This window comes from Xenopus laevis, chromosome 2L (genome assembly GCF_017654675.1).
Source record: "Xenopus laevis strain J_2021 chromosome 2L, Xenopus_laevis_v10.1, whole genome shotgun sequence".
NCBI lineage: Eukaryota > Metazoa > Chordata > Amphibia > Anura > Pipidae > Xenopus > Xenopus laevis.
This window is the reverse complement of record NC_054373.1, coordinates 152,501,153-152,520,202: the sequence shown is the minus strand read 5'-3', so window position 1 is coordinate 152,520,202 and position 19,050 is coordinate 152,501,153. Positions and strand designations below refer to the sequence as shown.

The following is a 19,050-nucleotide window of genomic DNA, read 5'->3' as shown; positions in this document are numbered from 1 at the left end:
GTAAGCTCATTTAAAAATCTCAGCTATCAATCAAATATTGTCTGCCCCTCCTCTATGCCCTGGGCATAGAGGCGGGGCAGACAATTACTTTCACTTTCCATTCAGCACTTCCTAGATGTCACTGCTCTCCACACATTCCCCCGTTCTCTTTACCATTTAATTGTGTAGCCAGGGCATGGGAATGGACATCAGGTCCCCCATTCTGGTGCACAAACAAGATTCTGAGATGATGCAAGGCTTTCCTTAAAAACAGTGTCCACAAAATGGCTGCTGCCTGCTTGCTACCATTTTGAATTCCCAGACTGAAGGAAACAAGATTCAAATAATTTAAACAGTGTAATTAAAGTTCATTTTGCTTGACTAATGTGATAAAATAGGATTTTGAATAATTTTTTTGGGTGACGGGTCCCCTTTAACAGGTGCCATGCCCTGTATATCCATATGCCTTTGTTTGTATTAGTATGCAGTTTAATAGTCTGTATATTGTATATTAATGTGTTACAATGTCAGCAGAACAAAAGCTTAATTAATTGCAGTGTTCGTTTTTTCATTCAATTCAGTTAAAACAAATGAATTGTACATTATAAGTCGGATCCACGGTTTTTGCTTTAGCCAATACAGACAGCGAAAGAAAGAAGAAAGAAAGAAAAAAGAACAAGCAACCGTGGCTGATTTTTCCCTTGGGAACAATTCCTACAGCAGTATAATGGCAGCTTGATTTCCCAAATGGATTTAGTTTCTCCCTGCAATCGCATTACATTCTATTAACTAGCAGGCAGGGTTAGAGGTCAGCTTTGTCTCTGATAAAGAGAATTGCAGGGAAGTCAGAACTGCAGGAAAACAATCAGGCAGGGAATTTGAGGGTCAATTCTCAAGGGCTTTTGGGGACAATCTACTCTGGAGATGGGTCCTAAGTAATTCTGTGCAGAATTTTAAAGGGGAAGTCCTCAATGCAGTGGAACAATGTACATTATAATGTGCTTGGCTTCTGTTTTACATCACTGCTTATTTATGGACAGTGGCATGAAAAGATCAAGCCAAATGCCAAAAAATGTTCCGTTTCACACTCAAACATTTATATATAAACATTTTATCAGTCAAGAACCCTAAATGGACACTTTATACTCAGGTACTCCTGGCAGCCACTGGGTCTGCTGACTAATATCACACACTTGATAACATATGATGATAACATACTACAACTGTTTAAAGCGCAAATAGGCGTCTATAGCTTTTCTTCTGGGGAAAGACAAGTGTTTGAAAGTCATAAACTCAACATAGTTTCTTGCCAACTGTGCTTTAGTACCCAGAGATTATAATAGCAATGTTTAATCCAGCCTCCAGTCCTTATAACCAACACCAGGGGCATAGCTACAGAGGAAGCAGACCCTGTAGTTACAGGTGGCCCAGCAGGTATAGAGGCTCCATGATGCCCTAATTAAGGAGCAACTTCAACAGATATTGGTAAGACAGGTCAACTTGTACACAATTTGGAGGCCTGAAAAATAATTTGCTGTGGAGCCCAGTAATATTTAATTACACCAACACTGTCTGATTATGAAGATGTGCAGCAATCCAGGGTTTTTTTTACATTGTCCCATGTATTTGCAAAGAAACCAGAAAAACCCTGAAGGTAATTAGCACAGAGCGCCATCAGACTCAGAAAGTAGGTTCAGCAAATGCCAGCCTGATGGATGCTATTATATCCTACCTTGAGGATATTGTCATGTTCAAATCTATTTATCTATTTTTTTTTTTTTTTTAAAAGGGCCAAGAAGGTTATCTGAGAACTAAAAGTAGAAGCAAAGGATATGGGAGTCCAAGGGGATTCATAGCTGAATGCATGAGAAAACACAATGAGCAAAAAATAAGGTCAGGTAAAGAATACTGTTACTTAGCAATTCATATTAGCCAGCAGTGCCTCTCGCTGAATAGAAGCGGCATGAGAAAATGCCAGAAAGAGCAAACAGAGTTATCTAAGGTAAGATGTGAAGGACTCACAAAGGGGATCCAGCTGGGAATGTATGAGACCATGTCTGATTATTAAAAAAATCAGATTTCTGGAACAAAATGTTCCACTGATGTATGTGGATTTTTCCTTCTGATAAACATGGCCCAGTCATTTATTCACAAAACGCAACTGTTTTCTTTTCTTGATCAAGTTACTTTCATTGTTTTTCTGTTTAATGGAGGATTAACCAGATGTTTATGAGCAGAAGTATACACTTCCAGTTGGACAAGGGCATCATGGAGCCACTGACACTGTCAAATTAGGCCCCTGTAATTCCCAGTTGGCCCTTGTCTGGTCAGTAAATGTGATTCACACAGTATAAAGTAAATTAGTAGGAGGCTGCCAAGCCAATAACTGTTGGCCTACATGAACAGAACAATACTTACAGGCCGATCAGTTTTAGTGATGGGCGAAATTCTCCCGCTTTGCCGATAAAATTGCGAATTTCCCAGTGAAATTCTCGAAACGGCGAAAAATTTGTGACAAATTAGTGAGACTTGAAAACTGACGCTTACATAAATTTTGGATGCGTGTCCGAAAAGTCGCTCACAACGATTTTGACACCGGCGTTAAAGTGAATGGGCGTTCGAATAGTGTTGATGTGCGCCGATTTTGACGCGAGCCACTTTTCAGACGTGTGTCCAAAATTTTTTGATGCCGGCAAATTTTTGCTGGAGTTTCGCAAATTTGCGCCAGGCGAATTTATTCGTCCATCACTACAAATAACAGGTCTCTTACCTGTATCCCCTTATTACTAATGCTTTGCCTAATGTTGCCCCAATGATTTGGCCCGATTATTTGGCTATACAGAGCACAAGAGTGCAGTGACTTTAAATGATGTCTCTATATTAACTGGAACTGTGCTTAAAACCATATTTTTTCCTTTTTTTAATTCCATTAATGTACAGTGTCCTGTAACATGTAGCATGAAAAATAGTTATTAACAAACAAGATGCTTTAGAGCTATGAACACTGATGACATACTTGAAAAAATGTCTATGCTTATTAAACCTCTAATGCTTTTCCATCCAAATTATATTTAATTAGGTTTTAGCAGTGGAAAATGGCATTTAGACGCTTTATGGGAGCCGCAATTTTGCTTAATCAACTGTTAAATAATCAGTGTTTCCTGTTTCTTTTTACCAAGGCTTCTGTCTAGAAGTAATATGGCCTATTCCTCCCATACATACAATTATATAAATGCAAGCATGGATAGAAGAAATTTAGATTCGAGATAATCGTGGTCTCACGATGACGATCGGATCTTTTAAAAATCTTTACATCTATGGCCAGCTTTAGAAAACAAGGGACATTGCTCTATGGATGATAGTACAGAATAATCTCAACTGGAAACAGGTTATGTGATCATATAATCCATCCACAGCTGAAGGATCTCAGGGGATGGTGGGTTTTTAGGCCCCTTGTATGAATAATGTGCCTTTAACAGGAGTCTAATGTTCCAGTGAACTTACTATCTAATGAATCCTCCTTACTAGAATGTCTGCTTCCGAGGGAATTAGTATCGTGCTGTCCATCCTGGGTAAAACAGCTACATGGTATATGCGACTGTGAAGCTTGAGTGGAGGCTGTGTTACCATGGCAACAGCATCCCAAGTCAGGCCTGTCATCCAGGTTGTTCTGGAGATGGGGGATCTTCTCCTCCTCTGATCCCTGCTTGCACAGGTGATGTTCTGCTAATAGCTGGAGTTCTACGGAAAAAAAAAAGAAGAAGTCAGATGATTCTTGAATATTTATGGAAACATCTTTTTCATAGTGCAGCTGTGAATTAATCTGCTGCTGTACTGAAGAATCTATTAAGGTGCTTACAGCCAAATCAACACTAGGTGTCGCTATATTCATGCATTACAGCAGCACTTCATATTGCACAGTGATTGACCTGATTAAGGCTAATTGATTTCATTTTTGGGGGTCTATAGAAGTGTATATCAAGCAGTTTATAACGGAAGGAAAGGTGGATGATTCCCCCTCTGTGTTTATCTGACTTGCTAAAGCCTCAGCACAGCTGCGGGACATAATGTATAAACTGCAAATATATTCTGTTCTGTTTATTAAACAAAGATGAGCTTCTAACAGAGATGTTTAACCTGCGGCTCACCAGCTGCTATGGAAGTGCAGCTCCCGGCACCAACCAACCCACTCAAGCTCTTGGGGAATGCTGGGATTTGTAGTTGAGTAGCCCCTTGAGACACAGGTTGATCAATCCAGCTCTAAAATGAAATGCTGGAATAAATTAGATACATGCTATTTTATTAAAAGGGGCATATTTAGCCAGTACTTTTTCAACTAAACTATATTTCAACAATCAACACGAAAGTAAGGGTAAAAGTAAAACAGAAGTTGGACATGGATATGTTACAATGCTCACATTTGGAGCCGTTCCATACAGATATGCTATTCCAGTCCTGTACATCACATTTCAGAACAAAGGGGAAGTGAGAAAAGAACAGATTGTATAACCATTGTCCTGTAATTTCCAGGTATCCAGCCGGCTGACAGTCAAAAGCTAATGACATACTAACTGTGTCTGTGCTGCCTTAAAGCAAATCATCTTGTAATCATTACCTGCCCACAAATGATGATGATGATTATTATTATTAACAAATAATAATACACCAACATACTTAGTTAAATAGATGATAGATAAATTACAGATATATCAATAATAGATGAAATATATAAAAATAAAAGATAGATGGAACACTGATAAATGACAGCTAGATTATACATAGATGAGAGTAGATGATCTATCTATATTTATAGCTTATATCAGTGATCCCCAACCAGTAGCTTGCGAGCAACATGTTGCTCACCAACCCCTTGGATGTTGCTCCCAGTGAAGCAGGTGCTTATTTTTGAATTCCAGGCAAGTTCTGGTTGCATAAAAAAGTTTTACTGCCAAACAGAGCCTCCTGTGGGCTGACAGTCCATATAGGGGCCACAAAATAGGCAATTAAAGCCCTTATTAGTGACGGGCGAATTTGGGGCGTTTCGCTTTGCCGAAAAATTCACAAATTTTCTGAAAATATGCGAAACTGAGCCAGCGTCTCTTTTTTGACACCGGCGTCTGGTTTTGACGAATCGCAGGAATTCGCCACGAATAAATTCGCCCATCACTAGCCCTTATCTAACATGCATGCCTGTGTTGCTCCCCAACTCTTTATATTTTTGAATGTGGCTCACGAGTAAAAAAGGTTGGGGACCCCTGGCTTATATAATATTTGATATTTGATATGATTGTGTATATATATATATATATATATATATATATATATATATATATATATATATATATATATATATACAATCATATGCAAAATACACATCTAGTGAAGGTGCAGAGTTAAACACACCAACAATCAAATGTAGGGACAAATTCACCACCTAGTTATACCAGCCTCATAATTCTTTAATTGTCTGGCCATTCAAAATGTACAGCTCATTTACGCATAATTAGCATAATATTAACAGATTATAATGAATAGTTGATTGATTGATAGATAGATAGATGTATGGACAGACGGATAGATAATAGATCGATCGACAGATAAGTTTAGTTAGTAGCTATAAGTCTTACTTATGATTATTATGGAAGATGCAGCCACTAGATAGCACTTGTTGCACCGGAAGCCTGCCCTGGGGTGTAGTGGGTATCAGCTGGGTTTTTAAGCACTTTTTCATTTATTTTTTTAGTTTATGTTTCTCAAAAAAACCATCTTAAGGAACCCAGCACTTTCATGCTTCACGATTATTCAGAAACAATACCACTCTAGAAAACACTCAATTAATATTATGTCCCACATGTTACACCAACCTGTGATTATTAGGGGGAATGTCCAATGACTCATGCAGGATTTTGCAATAATGTAATATTGGGTACAAAAGTGGAAATTCTAGTAAGCTACTGCAACCAATCCGCAATGAGCATTTACTAGCCACTGGTTTGAAAACAAACATCTGATTGGTTGCTAAGGGTTATTAGAAATGGTAGCAGCTTTTCATTACTTTAAGGGTGTTGTTCACCTTTGAGTTAACTTTTAGTATGATGTAGCGAGTGATATTCTGAGACAATTTGCAACTGGTTTTCTTTTTTTTTTTATTTGTGTTTTTTTAGTTATTAAGCTTTTTATTCAGTTGCTCTCCAGTTTGCAATTTCAGCAATCTGATTGCTATGGTCTAATGAACCCTAGCAACCATGCTTTGATGTAAATAAGAGACTGGAATAAGAATAGTAGAGGCCTGAATAGAAATATGAGTAATCAAATGTAGCAATAACAATAAATGTGTAGATTACAGAGCTTTTGTTGATTAGATTGGGTCAATGACCCTGATTTGAAAGCTGGAAAGAGTCAAAAGGAGAAGGAAAATCATTTAAAAACTATAAAATAGAAAAACAAGAATTAGCCATTCTATAACATACTTAAAAGTTTACTTAGAAGTGAACCACCCCGTTAACCCTCAAGATTATTACAAGTCTAGTTGCCCATATTACGAAGGCTGGAATTTTGTAAGCAGAGGGTAACTTAACTGCCATGACAGCAATGATATAATACGACTGGGCAGGTATTTTAGAAGCAATAAAATGTGTTTCTCCTGCTATTGCTGAACCACAGCTCCCTTTGGCTTTCATGACATGCTGGGAGGTGTAGTTAAGCAATAGGCAAGTGATGCAGAATGCTATTCTGCAAGTTAAACAAACACAGGGCATAAGGCAATTTAGCTTAAAGCTGCCAGTTATATCTCGTGTTTCAGCTCATATGACCAGTGTGTGCACTGATGGGTGAATACTAGTACATTGCATACCTTTCAATGTGAATGCTTTTCCCAGAAAAGATCTGTTACATCAGCTCAGCATCCCATAGTGAAATAACAGCTTCACAATGTGCCGAGATGATTCTCGTGTTTTGCAAATTACATGGTAACTCAGTGTTGCTGTCATCAGTCTAAAGGCAATTGTTGTTTTGGAAACATTTTATCAGGAACAAATGACTATATTGGAGATTCACATTATGCACGCTGGTAATTGTATCATAGCTCTTGTAAGCAGGGCTAACAATCATATAAATAATAAAATAAGTTGCAAATGTAACACCAGCCACATAGTGCCCAAGTATTGCAGTTAGAATGGATTTCTTACGGCCAAAACCATAGCAACCTGACAAAATGAAAAACCAATCCCTATCACTGTGCTATAAAGCATTAATAGGTCAGCAGAAATGCTAAATATTTCTAGCAGCTGCTGTTTTGCATCCCCAGTGCGTTCCCAGCAGGGGGCCTAATTGTTTATTCTGTGACTCCAACAGTAAAAAATAAAACATTTGGGATTATTATTTATTTATAAGGCACAAAGAAAAACAGATATGCAGTTTGACAACATATGATCCTGACAGATATGATAAAAAGGGCAGAAATCCAGAGTTCTCCTTAGAGGGTGCAAAACTTGGGGCGAATGCCTGTGTCCCATCTATGTGGGACTGGGTAGCACTGGGCGAGTTTAAAAAGAAATCTATGTACAATTGTTCACAACACTCTTCTACGTTTTCCAGTTTATTTGATTTTATTCCCCCACCCCTGGTTTTCCAAATATTATCCGAACAATATCACACCAGGTTCCTTTTCCTTACAAATTTCAAATTCAAATATAGATGAATGCTCGATAAAACTGCTTATATCTTATTAACATTATTATTAACATTTATTTATATCGAGCCAACATATTTCGCAGCTCTGTAAAGAAAACTAAATCATATGAATTACATACATAGAACATATGGAGTTACATACAGTACATCACAACCAATACTGGTACAAAAGGTGAAGAAGGCCCTGTGTAAAAGAGCTTACAATCTAAAGGGAAGGGAATAAGACACAAGGTATGGGAGTGGGCAAGAACAGAATTAAGTGGGTGAGAGATGTAGTTCTGTAAGTAGTATTGCATTTGGTAGTTAAGCAGAGTGCGTGTAGGCTTCTCTAAAGAAGTGTGTTTTAAGAGATCTTTTGAAAGCAGAAAGGTCGGGAGAAAGCCAGAAGAATTCCAAAGGATGGGTGCAGCCCTTGCAAAGTCTTGAATGGGATTGGCATAGTGGCATGGCAGAGGAGGAGCGGTTGCTGAGGTTTATGAGCCTCGCGGCAGTGTTCATTATGGATTATTGAGAGGTGACAGTCTTTGGAGGGGAAGGCCAATTAAAAGACAGTGGGGGTCATTTATCAACACTGGGCAAATTTGCCCATGGGCTGTAACCCATGGCAACCAGTCAGATTGCTGCATACATTGTTCTACTGCAGCTGGCTTTAAAAAGCTAATCACTGATTGGTTGCTATAGGTAACAGCCCATGGGCAAATTTGCCCAGTGTTGATAAATGAGCCCCAGTTACAGTAGTCTATCTCAAAAAAAAATTATATGGTTTGGGTTCAGTAATCAGCTGAAGTTTTTGTGGAGTATTCAGTGTTTTGTCCATCCTATTTAAAAAACTTATAAAAGTGGATAAAGCGCAGGGAAGTTACCCTCTAGTGAACAGTGGTGAACTCTGCTTCTGTTTCCATAAATAATACTTATTGTATTTAAAAGGGTTGTTCATAGACTATTAAAAAAGCAAAATTGAAGGACAATTGAAAGTTGCTCAGAATTAGCCATTCTATGACATACTAAGGGGCAGATTTATCAAGGGTCGAATTTCGAGATCATGGGAGTTTGTAAAAACTCCCATAAACTCCCATGAACTTCCATGAACTCAAAATTTGGAAAAAAAATGACCAATCAAATTTTTTTTTAAAAAAATAGCATTTTTCAAATTTGGGTGAATTCGATTCAAGTTTTTTCACCAAAAACTAGATTTTCAGGATGTCTCCAAACAACTCCAAATTGATTCCAGGACGTCCCCCATAGGTTAAATCAGCAATTTGGCAGGTTTAAGGTGGGGAATAGTCTAATTCGAAATCTTAAAGGGCCACTTACATGATAAATTTTGAAATTAGATTTTTTTTTAAATACTCAAAACGAATTTTAACTATTCCCTAGTCGAATTTCACTAAAATAAACTTGAAAATTTGAATTTTTAAATTCAAATTTTCACTTTGTTTAGGGTTTGTTAATACTGTATTTGAATTAATTACAAGCTGATTTTAACTGACATGATTACAAGTCATTATTGCATAGATAAAAAGAAATCTTTCCAGAACAGTCAAAATTAAACCTGAAATTAACACTCCGAGCTGTCTGACTAACTTGACAGAATATCAAAAACACTGGCTGAAAACCAAATACAAAAATGGATTTCAACATATTTCCTGGTTCTCTTGGGTTCATATTCTGCACTCGACTTGGAGTTTAAAGGAAATGTTTTAAAAATGCAGAGCCTGATGCACCCCCACATTGTCTCTATTTAACCTCAAGTCTGCTGTACATTGCAGAACCTATGCTCTTCTATCTGTTCAGCTCTGCGTGTTGTCTGACAACAAGGAACAGGAATGGCCTGGGCTCATCAGGCCCTGATACTAGGCTTCCTTTCTACTCTATATTTCTTTCCTATGAATAGTTTTGGCATCATGGGTAAATTTTTGTGGCTACCCTAGTTTGGAGGTCTATAGTAAATCTTACATTTTACAGTTCACTTTCATATCTTGAGGTTTATAACAAAAAAATTATGCCAAATTCCTGCATTACCCCAGTAGGGTACACAGTATTTATACATGAATTACATACAAGGAGAAGGTTTAATACATACACAGGAGTACAGTATTCTAGTATGAGGACAAGAGGCCCGTATCCTTTATACGTTAAAGGGATACTGTCATGGGAAAACATGTTTTTTTCAAAACGCATCAGTTAATAATAGTGCTGCTCCAGCAGAATTCTGCACTGAAATCCGTTTTTCAAAAAGTACAAAAATATTTTTTTACATTTCATTTTGAAATTTGACATGGGGCTATAAATGTCGATTCCCAGGTGCCCTCAGTCATGTGACTTGGGCTCTGATAGACTTCAGTCACTCTTTACTGCATTGTTGGAGTGATATCAAAACTTACCTCCTCCCCCCCAGCAGCCTATCAACAGAACAATGGGAAGGTAACCAGATAGCAGCTCCCTGACACAAGATAATAGCTCCCTGATAGATATGAAAATAGCACTCAGTAGTAAAATCCAAGTCCCACTATGACTCCTTCATTTACATTGAGTTGTCTGAAAGTAGTTCCATTGTGAAGAGCTGGCTCTTTCTGAAAGCACATGTACAGGCAAAATGACCTGAGATGGCTGCCTACTAGTGATGTAGGGACCGGCCCAACCTCGCACTCCTCTTTGTGGGTGGCGGGAGGTCGGGGAAAATCCTGACCCACACATCACTATTGCCTACACACCAATATTACAACTAAAAAGATTACACTTGTTGGTTTAGAAATAACATTTTATATGGTAGAGTGGATTATTTGCAGTATAAACAGTGTAATTTATTAATAAAAACTACACCATAAAAATCATGACAGAATCCCTTTATAACCTACAGAACTGGCACACATTCAGGTAATAACCACAGGTCAATTACTAGACATTACTAGACATGGTGCTTCCCTCTACAATTAGTAAATTAGAATTGATCAGGAGTCCAAAATGCGTATTTACACTTACTGATCAGAACTACAGTCTACAGCCTAATCTATTGCTCCCCAGTGACTTAAAATGAACATCTGGAGGTGTAGTTCAGCATTTTTCACGTCCTATAGATTGTATAGTAAATGGTATGAAGTTTTGACTCATGTTCAGGGTCAGCTGTATATCTGCAGGGAGCTCGGTAATGCCTCCCAACTAAACTAGGTCATAGGATAACTATGTTATAAATCTCTAATGCTTTATTTACCAATGACATGAGGGCACCCATTACAATTAAAATAAAGGAAGTTCTTTCTAAATATTCGGAAGGGGTTTTTTACATGAGAGCTGTGAAGATGAGGAATTCTCTCCCTGAATCAGTGGTACAGGCTGATACATTAGATAGCTTTAAGAAGGGGTTGGATGGCTTTTTAGCAAGTGCGGGAATACAGGGTTAGGGCAGGACTATATGGCCGATTCAGCCGCGATCCGATGCGCTGCACAAAATCGCAGGCGTCACGTCGGATGCGATGGAAACAAGGTAAGTAATGGCAGTGTCGGGTTCGTGTCGCATTGTTGATGCGACGCAACACGACTGTCGGATGCTGACGCAGCGTGCAGCGTCTGCATCAGACAGTCGTGTCGCATCATAACAATGCTGCTACACAATGCGACAATTGAATTACTTACCTTGTTTCCGTCGCATCCGACGTGACGGCTGCGATTTTGCGCAGCGCGTCGGATTGCGGCTGAATCGGCCATGTAGTCCTGCCCTTATGGGAGATAGCTTATAGTAAAAGTTGATCCAGGGACTAGTCCGATTGCCATTTTGGAGTCAGGAAGGAATTTTTTCCCCCTCTGAAGCAAATTGGAGAAGATTCAGATTGGGTTTTTCCTCTGGATCAACTAGCAGTTAGGTAGGTTATACTGTATGTAGTCTTAAAAGGTTGAACTTGATGGACACGTCTTTTTTTCAACCTTACTTACTATGTTACTGTGTAGATCAAGCATGGCTTATTATTTGGATCATGAGACTAAAGAGCCCTGCAATAGATCCTGCCACATCTGTAGTTTCACTTCCTATACAGCAGTTTATTGTTTTGTATGAGTGAATGAATACATATGAAACAGACTACATGCCAGCAATATATCACTGCTTCCATCTACCAGATGCCTCTCCCTATATGTGAAGCATGCTGGGTGATATAAGCTGGAGGCGCTATACTGCTAAATGAGCATCTGGAAAATAAAACTACAGCCCCAGCGTGTGTAGCTATTAAGCCAGAATATGTTCTTTTATTCACATAATGTTAATGCACTTTACCATTGAATGCAGATTTGGCATCAGCTTAATAAGTAGACTGTTGTGGATGGTAATGCTGTCTCATGGGGAATTCAGTGTATTATAGAAGTGAATGGATGATTTCTTGTACAAGAATTAAAGTGATTAATTACAGGCCAGTAAATTGAATACTGTAAATCAGGGGTGCACCAAAGACATGCGTACAGGCTGACGTGTGAGCAGCATCTTCCTGGCGGTGGAATGAGCAGTCACAGTAATCCATCACTTCAGAGTGGGCGGCCAAGTCACTTTGTAAAATACAAACCTGTTTTGCCATCCTGTCTTTTTCATAATTACCATCAAGCAACAATTTAAAACAAACAAACCTGCAAACCTGTCACTCATCCTGCACTTCTCTTTTTTCCCAACAGACTAGAGCTTCTAGTCATTCACTAAAGGAAAAGACAGGCAAGAAATGTGGCCCTTGCTAGGATTCAGTGTCGGACTGGACCCGGTGGGCCCAGGCCCTCATAGGCCCCCGCCGACCCAGACCCCTCCCCCAATCTGCTGGCCCCTAAAGAAACAGTTTGCGCTGTGCGCAGGCATTCTCACAGGTCGCATCAGTCGGCTGTATGCAGGGTCTTTTTCACGTTCCTTCCTGCTGCGACCAGCATAGAACACAGTGCGCGTGCATGCCTGTGCGCCTGTGCGCCTGTGCAGAAGTGCACATGCAATTCGGGAACGGCGGATCGGTGGAGGGTCGGGGGGCATCATGGGCTCTACAGCAGTGGGAGCCAGGGTCTGCAGGGGGGCCCTGGACAGCAGCCCCGGTGGGCCCCGGGCCCCCCAGTCCGACCCTACTAGGATTCCCAGTCCCAGCACTGCTCGCATATGGTGAACGTTGGGAATTGTTAAAGGAATATTAAAGCTTAACTAAAGAAGTAGCTAGAAATGTTGTACATTATGTTTTGGGCTTCTGTACCAGCCCAAGGCAACCACCGCCCTTTAGCAGTAACGATCTGTGTCTCCAAAGATGACTCTGTGCTGTTGTCACTTACTGAGCTTAGGGACCCACTCACAATATACAGTACACATAGAATAGAAATGTCACAATATAAGGCTGATTAGTCATTAATACAGATAATTACTACATGGCAACACAGAAATCAGTGCAACTAGCATCAGAATTTAATAATGAGCCCTGTAGCATCATCTTATATTACAGGCCAACCTCATTTTCTGCTTGATAATTTGCTACGACCCCTAAGCTTAGCTTCTCAACAGCTGCTCAGAGACCACTGATCATGTGAGAGTCACAGACACTTTCCAAGATGGTGACCCCCTGCGACAGGTTTGATGTTCTGGAGCATTGCTGCTATTGACAAGCTGAAACTTTAGGCTGGTGCAATAAGTTCATTATATAAAGTATAGCATTCTTAGCCATTCATTTTTAGGGTTTATTTCTCCTTTAAAGAAGTGTTCACCTTTTTCTAAGCAATATTTAAATTGATCATTTTTTATTTCTTATAGTTTTTAAATGATTTGCGTTCTTCTTTTGACTCTTTCCAGCTTTCAAATCAGGGTCAGTGACCCCATTTAAAAACAATTGCTCTGTAAGGCAACACATTTATTGTTATTGCTACATTTTATTAAAGGATCAGAAGCCAAATGTTGCAATAAAGCCTTTTTGTCTAAAATACTCATGTAGCAGTGCTGTGTTACACATTGGAAGTCTATAATTAAAGGGATTCTGGCATGATTTTTATGGTTTACATATTATTATTTCGAAATTACACAGTTTACATTGGAAATAACTCACTCTTTTAAAATGTTAATCGACGCCCATCGATAAATATAACAATTAACGGACACCCATTGACTTTAATGGCCCACCAGTGTCAACTTTGGTGCCGGCGCCCATTTTGACTCAAAATCTGCGTTTTGCTCATTTTCACCGTTTCGCGGATTTCGCTGGAAATTCGCTAAATTAGTGGCTACAAAGGGACAAATTCACCCATCACTAGTACAGGTTTCACAGGCTATCCTTCTACTTGAGGGGACCCTGTCAGAGTATACATTACCCTCGTGGCTTTTCCTGTGATCCTATATATATATATATATTAGTGAATAATGTACCCCCTATTGTAAAGTTTAAGGATATTGTAAGTACCAGTGCCTTCTTGCATTTGCCAGCAATTCCTAAAAATGATCCTCTCGTTGTCCTAGCATGCCCCTTCCTGAAAAGTTTGGGGGGAGGATAGGGATCTCATTAGAGGGGTTGTTCACCTTTAAAATAACTTTTAGTATGATGTAGAGAGTGATATTATGAGACAATTTGCAATTGGCTTTCCATGTTTTTTATCATTTGTGGTTGTTGAGTTATTTAGCTTTTTATTCAGCAGGAACACGTGACCCTAGCAACTATGCATTGATGGGGGGTCTGGATAGAACAATGCGCAATACAAAGTAGCAAAAACAATACTTTGTAGCCTTACAGCGCATTTGTTTTTTAGATGGGGTAGGTGACCCCCCACCACCATTTGAAAGCTGGAAATAGTCAGAAGGAGAAGGCAAATAATTCAAAAACTATAAAAAAGAAAAAATGAAGGCCAATTGAAAAGTTGCTTAGAATTAACTATTTGATATGTATACTCAATGTAGGCTCATTTTTCAGCCCCCTGTGTTCTCCAGTGATGCACCAAAGGCAGGGTTTATTTTCCTTCTGCAAGTGGATGCCCTGTTGCCCATGCTTGTGTCTCTTCTATACTCCTCTTCTTAACATAGCTCTTCTATACTCTTCTTTTCTTCTGAACATAGCTCTTCTATACTCTTCTTTTCTTCTGAACATAGCTCTTCTATACTCTTCTTTTCTTCTGAACATACTGTAGCTCTTCTATACTCTTCTTCTCTTCTATACTCTTCTTAACATAACCCCTTTCTGTCTGATTTTGATAAATGACAGGCCACCATGGCAGCCAAATTTGATGACCTGAATCGAACTCCCACAGCCACGATAGCCTTTCTCAACCTGTCTGACAGTCAGTGATCTGTTGCTGGATACGCTGTTTAATTTGGAAAGGTGGGCGGCTGATTGCATCTTGAATCCAGCAGCTGAAAGGTTTTATTTTAGGAGAGGGCTGGCAGAAGATATCAAGGATAACTTAGCACCTGTAGACTATCATGAGAACCTTGATGAGGTTATCAAATTATTTCAATATTCCTTATGGATAGGTAAAATGCAAAAATGGTTATTTTTAAGCCCTGATTGGCAAACAGAGTATTAACCCCAAGCACTGCTGCCAAAAAGAAGGCTTTAGCCCTTACAATGTTTTTTTTTTTTTAACACTAATATAACGTAGTACAGAAATTTGATATATCTTACCCAACACAGGTATAATATATATGATTTATGGGCATTCAGTGGCTTGAACACATTAATGAGAGTCATGTTCAGTTTATCATTAAGCAGGTTTTATTTCACTACACAAACACAGATTCTAGCGTTTTAATAATGCTGACATTTCACTGATGTAAATATTTAAAGAATCCTTTGGAACTGTTGATATTACCAAGAGACTCCTTGGTGCTGTGCTGAAATATATAAGCTTTGCACTAGGCTTTAGAAAACTATTATGGTTTTTCATAGGTCTTCATATTAAAAAAAATGGATCTCATTATTCTGGGCAAATAATATTTATGTTATATGTATAAACTATGTCCCCTTAGTTTTTTGTCAGAATCTCTCATCAGAAGTGCAATACTGTATATCATAAACTTGAGGAAAACAGTTGAGTTGACTAAAGTTGACTCAGTTGAAGGCTAAAATAGTAATTTACATCAATGCTAGTACAGTTGCAGTTGTGCAAATGTCCAGTTTCACAAGCAATCTATTAAAGGTACTTGTGTCAAAGGATGCTCTTTGCACTTCTGTATTGTTGCACTAGGCACCGCTGAGTCCTTCGTGCCTCCTGTTCTGAATCGAGTGCAGTTGCACATATTGATGAAGGGGAGCTAAAGCCCTGAACCAGGTCCCACAGTATTTCAATTGGAGCAGCAAGGTTGCACTGGGGGTGCACAGATAATTTGCACGACTGCAACAGCACCAAGCACAATTCATAACAGTGACCACAAGGATGCCGGAATTACGGCAGAAATGCTGCATTGTGGGTAAAAAACATGGTGGCTGTATAAGCCTCTTTTTAAAAATTGGAGCAATGAATAGGGCTTGTGCTGATCATACTTTCTGCCTATTCTTTTCATTTGGAAATTATTTGTGGTTTCTGTTATTTCTTGCTTTAAACAGGGAACATTTTGAAAAGTCAAACAAATCAGCAGCCACTGAGAAGCCTCTGCATAATTAGCTGCTCCTTATCTAAGATAACAGGTTGTAGCTGGGGAAAGTGAGTAGTTATTAATACAGAGGCTTTGCCAGTGGAGTGTTGGTTTGTTTGACTTTGCTCTTTGGGATAAGGAAGTAGAACGTTCATTGCAGTATAAATTCATGTTAATTACAGTTTTTGGTAAAAATGGATCCTTGCCTGTATACAGATGAAACCTTCGGGATTTCACATTTTGTTGCATGATGTCACACCACACCATTTTATAGTCCTGCCTCTAGATGTGCTAAAGTACAATGCCTTAGTATTAATGTATTGAAAAAAATGCTCTCTAGCACCATCTAGAGGCAGGATCATGCACTAAAAAATGGTGTCTGGACACGGTACAACAAAATGTGAAATCCTGATAGCTGATATCTGTATACATATTTTTACAAATCTGACAGCACATACCCATCAATAGTATCTGTTCAGCTATATTAATTATTTTGCTAGAAGTCAGCAGCAAAATGTAGCAACCCATGACAGTACTGGTGGTGGTCTGTAACTTAAAGGGAAATAATCACAAGAACATCTGCATTTGGGTGCAGCAAATGACACTGATTTTGATAGAATTGATCTTGATAATATTCTAATTAAACCCATGGAAATGTAGGCTTATTTTGGTCAACCTTCCCTTTCCTTCAGACGTAGTTTTCTCCTGACTGGAAGAATATGGGCTACATTTTAAGGTGTTTGAAGTTTCTTATACGACATTTAGGTGTGTTTCTCTCTAAATGTGGCTACATGTGGGCACATATATTTGTGGTCTGAAAGGCTGATACTCTCAACTGAATATGAACACATGAAAATCTGATCTGATCCCGTGAGCCCCTGGGACATGTCTTCATATCCCAGGAGCAGCCCTTGATATGTATGTATCTCACTCACAATCCAGCTGTTTAGTGCATCAGGAGACCAACATGCCCCCTTACTGCTCGGCACACTGCCCCCCAGTTCTACCTGACGTGTGTGAATAACACTGGTGTGCTTCATTCCTCCCCAGCCTCATTGACACACTTTTCCTATTTAAATCTCCATTCTGACAATGTACACTCACCCAAGCTGGCTCTGATATGATCAAGGCTTTCCTCAAGCCGTGCCTTGATTATTCTTTCTGGTTCTAACTACTACCTGAACACTGATCTTGATTCTAGCCACCTGCCCTGCATTCTAGCCTGTCCATGATCATGAATTTAGCCTTAACCCCTGTTTGTACCATGTTTTCTCTGTTCAATCTCAATAGTGTGCAGATCCCCTGTCAGCACCCACATGTCAGCAGATAAGTGAATCCCAGTACAAGTACAGCAACGCTAAAGCTTCTTCTGACACATAGCTGTTGGAATAACTGCCAGAAGTCTCACAATGTATTTCTTCTTCTGTCACCACCTGAATCATCCAGAAGACAATCATAACTACAGAGCGGAACTACCACAATTTTTATTCTTTCTTCTATAGACTCAGAATGATACTGAGCTCCCTGCTATTTTTTTTATCCTTTTCTTAATTCTCAGCTGAAATATTGTGACTCAGCACCTGTGACACATTTTGCTTTTTTCTTCTCATAAAAGACGAAAATTTCTGCCCAACTCACTAGTGGGTGACTCATGGTCTTATGGGCCAATGGTCTAATGGTTTTATAAAGTTTCCCTTGCAAAATATAAACAGCAGGAAGTAGTATAAAACTCCTTTGTATTTGGTCATACGGATATATATCGAAGAAATGGGAAAAAAAAACAGAGATTGGTTCATATTTAATTTAAAAGGAAATATATATTACATATGATATATTTTATATTTTAATCCTGTTACTAATCCACATTCTTTAGACTTTAAATGCTACAGGGCAAGGACAAACTTCCTCTTGTGTCTCAATATTTAGCACCTATTCTTGTAATAATATAAATTGTATATATTTATGTACATACATGCATACCTACAGGCTACAGGTTCTGATCAATAAGAAATGTAAATGTGTTTTGTAGCTTACAGAGAATCAGGCATGGAAAGGCTGCTCCCTTTGAAAACACACTTTGAACTTGATCTGCCTAAAACCCCCTTTATTAATGGGCTCGAGTACAGTCCCTCATTCTAAAACACAAAGCAGGTTGTGTCAACAGAGTGGGAGTCCTATATCTTTTGCTCATTTACAAACAGAACAAGTATGGGCGAGAAGAAAACAAACACTACAAGTGAGATATGCGACAACTGTACTTATTACCAAAGATTTAAGAAGCAGTATACAGTAGCTATAGATATAAAGTGTTCTGGATATCATACTGATTACAGCAGGGGTAGGTAGAGTATATTGCACCTCCATCAAAGGTTGACCTTCACTTTCACTTTACTTTCATAATGCAGTTACATTTTTGGGGTACCTCATTGGGATATAATATAACATACTGAGTAATTCTATTGTAGTAAAAGCCTAAAGAATTATACATAATGATATAATTATGGCCTGTTGTTTTCATGAAGCATAGTAAACCATCTCCCTGGTTCTGTCATCTTATGGCCACCCAATAAGGACAAATGGTTGAGGAAGTTAGGGATGCCATGTCAGACATGCCGCTACCTCTCTTCAGAATGAATATAATTGCAGGCAGTTCTGCATTATATGTTGAAAATTAGCATCAGAGTAGCTAAACCTGAGTAAGTTATCCTACTGTTTTCTGCCCAGGTTGTGGGTAGGTGTCTTTAAAATAGGGATGCACCGAATCCAGGATTCGGTTCGGGATTCGGGCAGGATTCGGCCTTTTTCAGCAGGATTCGGCCGAA

General features: G+C 39.0%; 1 protein-coding gene across 3 annotated transcripts in view; it reads right to left on the bottom strand.

Moving 5' to 3' along the window:
• ppp1r1a.L (protein phosphatase 1 regulatory inhibitor subunit 1A L homeolog) overlaps positions 1 to 19,050 on the bottom strand; it is an 84,501-nt gene that overhangs the window by 4,427 nt on the left and 61,024 nt on the right. For 2 of the 3 annotated variants that reach the window (XM_018244898.2, NM_001089226.1), the window contains 1 exon segment: positions 3,484 to 3,720. In XM_018244898.2, the coding sequence (XP_018100387.1) occupies positions 3,484 to 3,720 (237 nt within the window). 3 annotated transcript variants of the gene reach the window in all.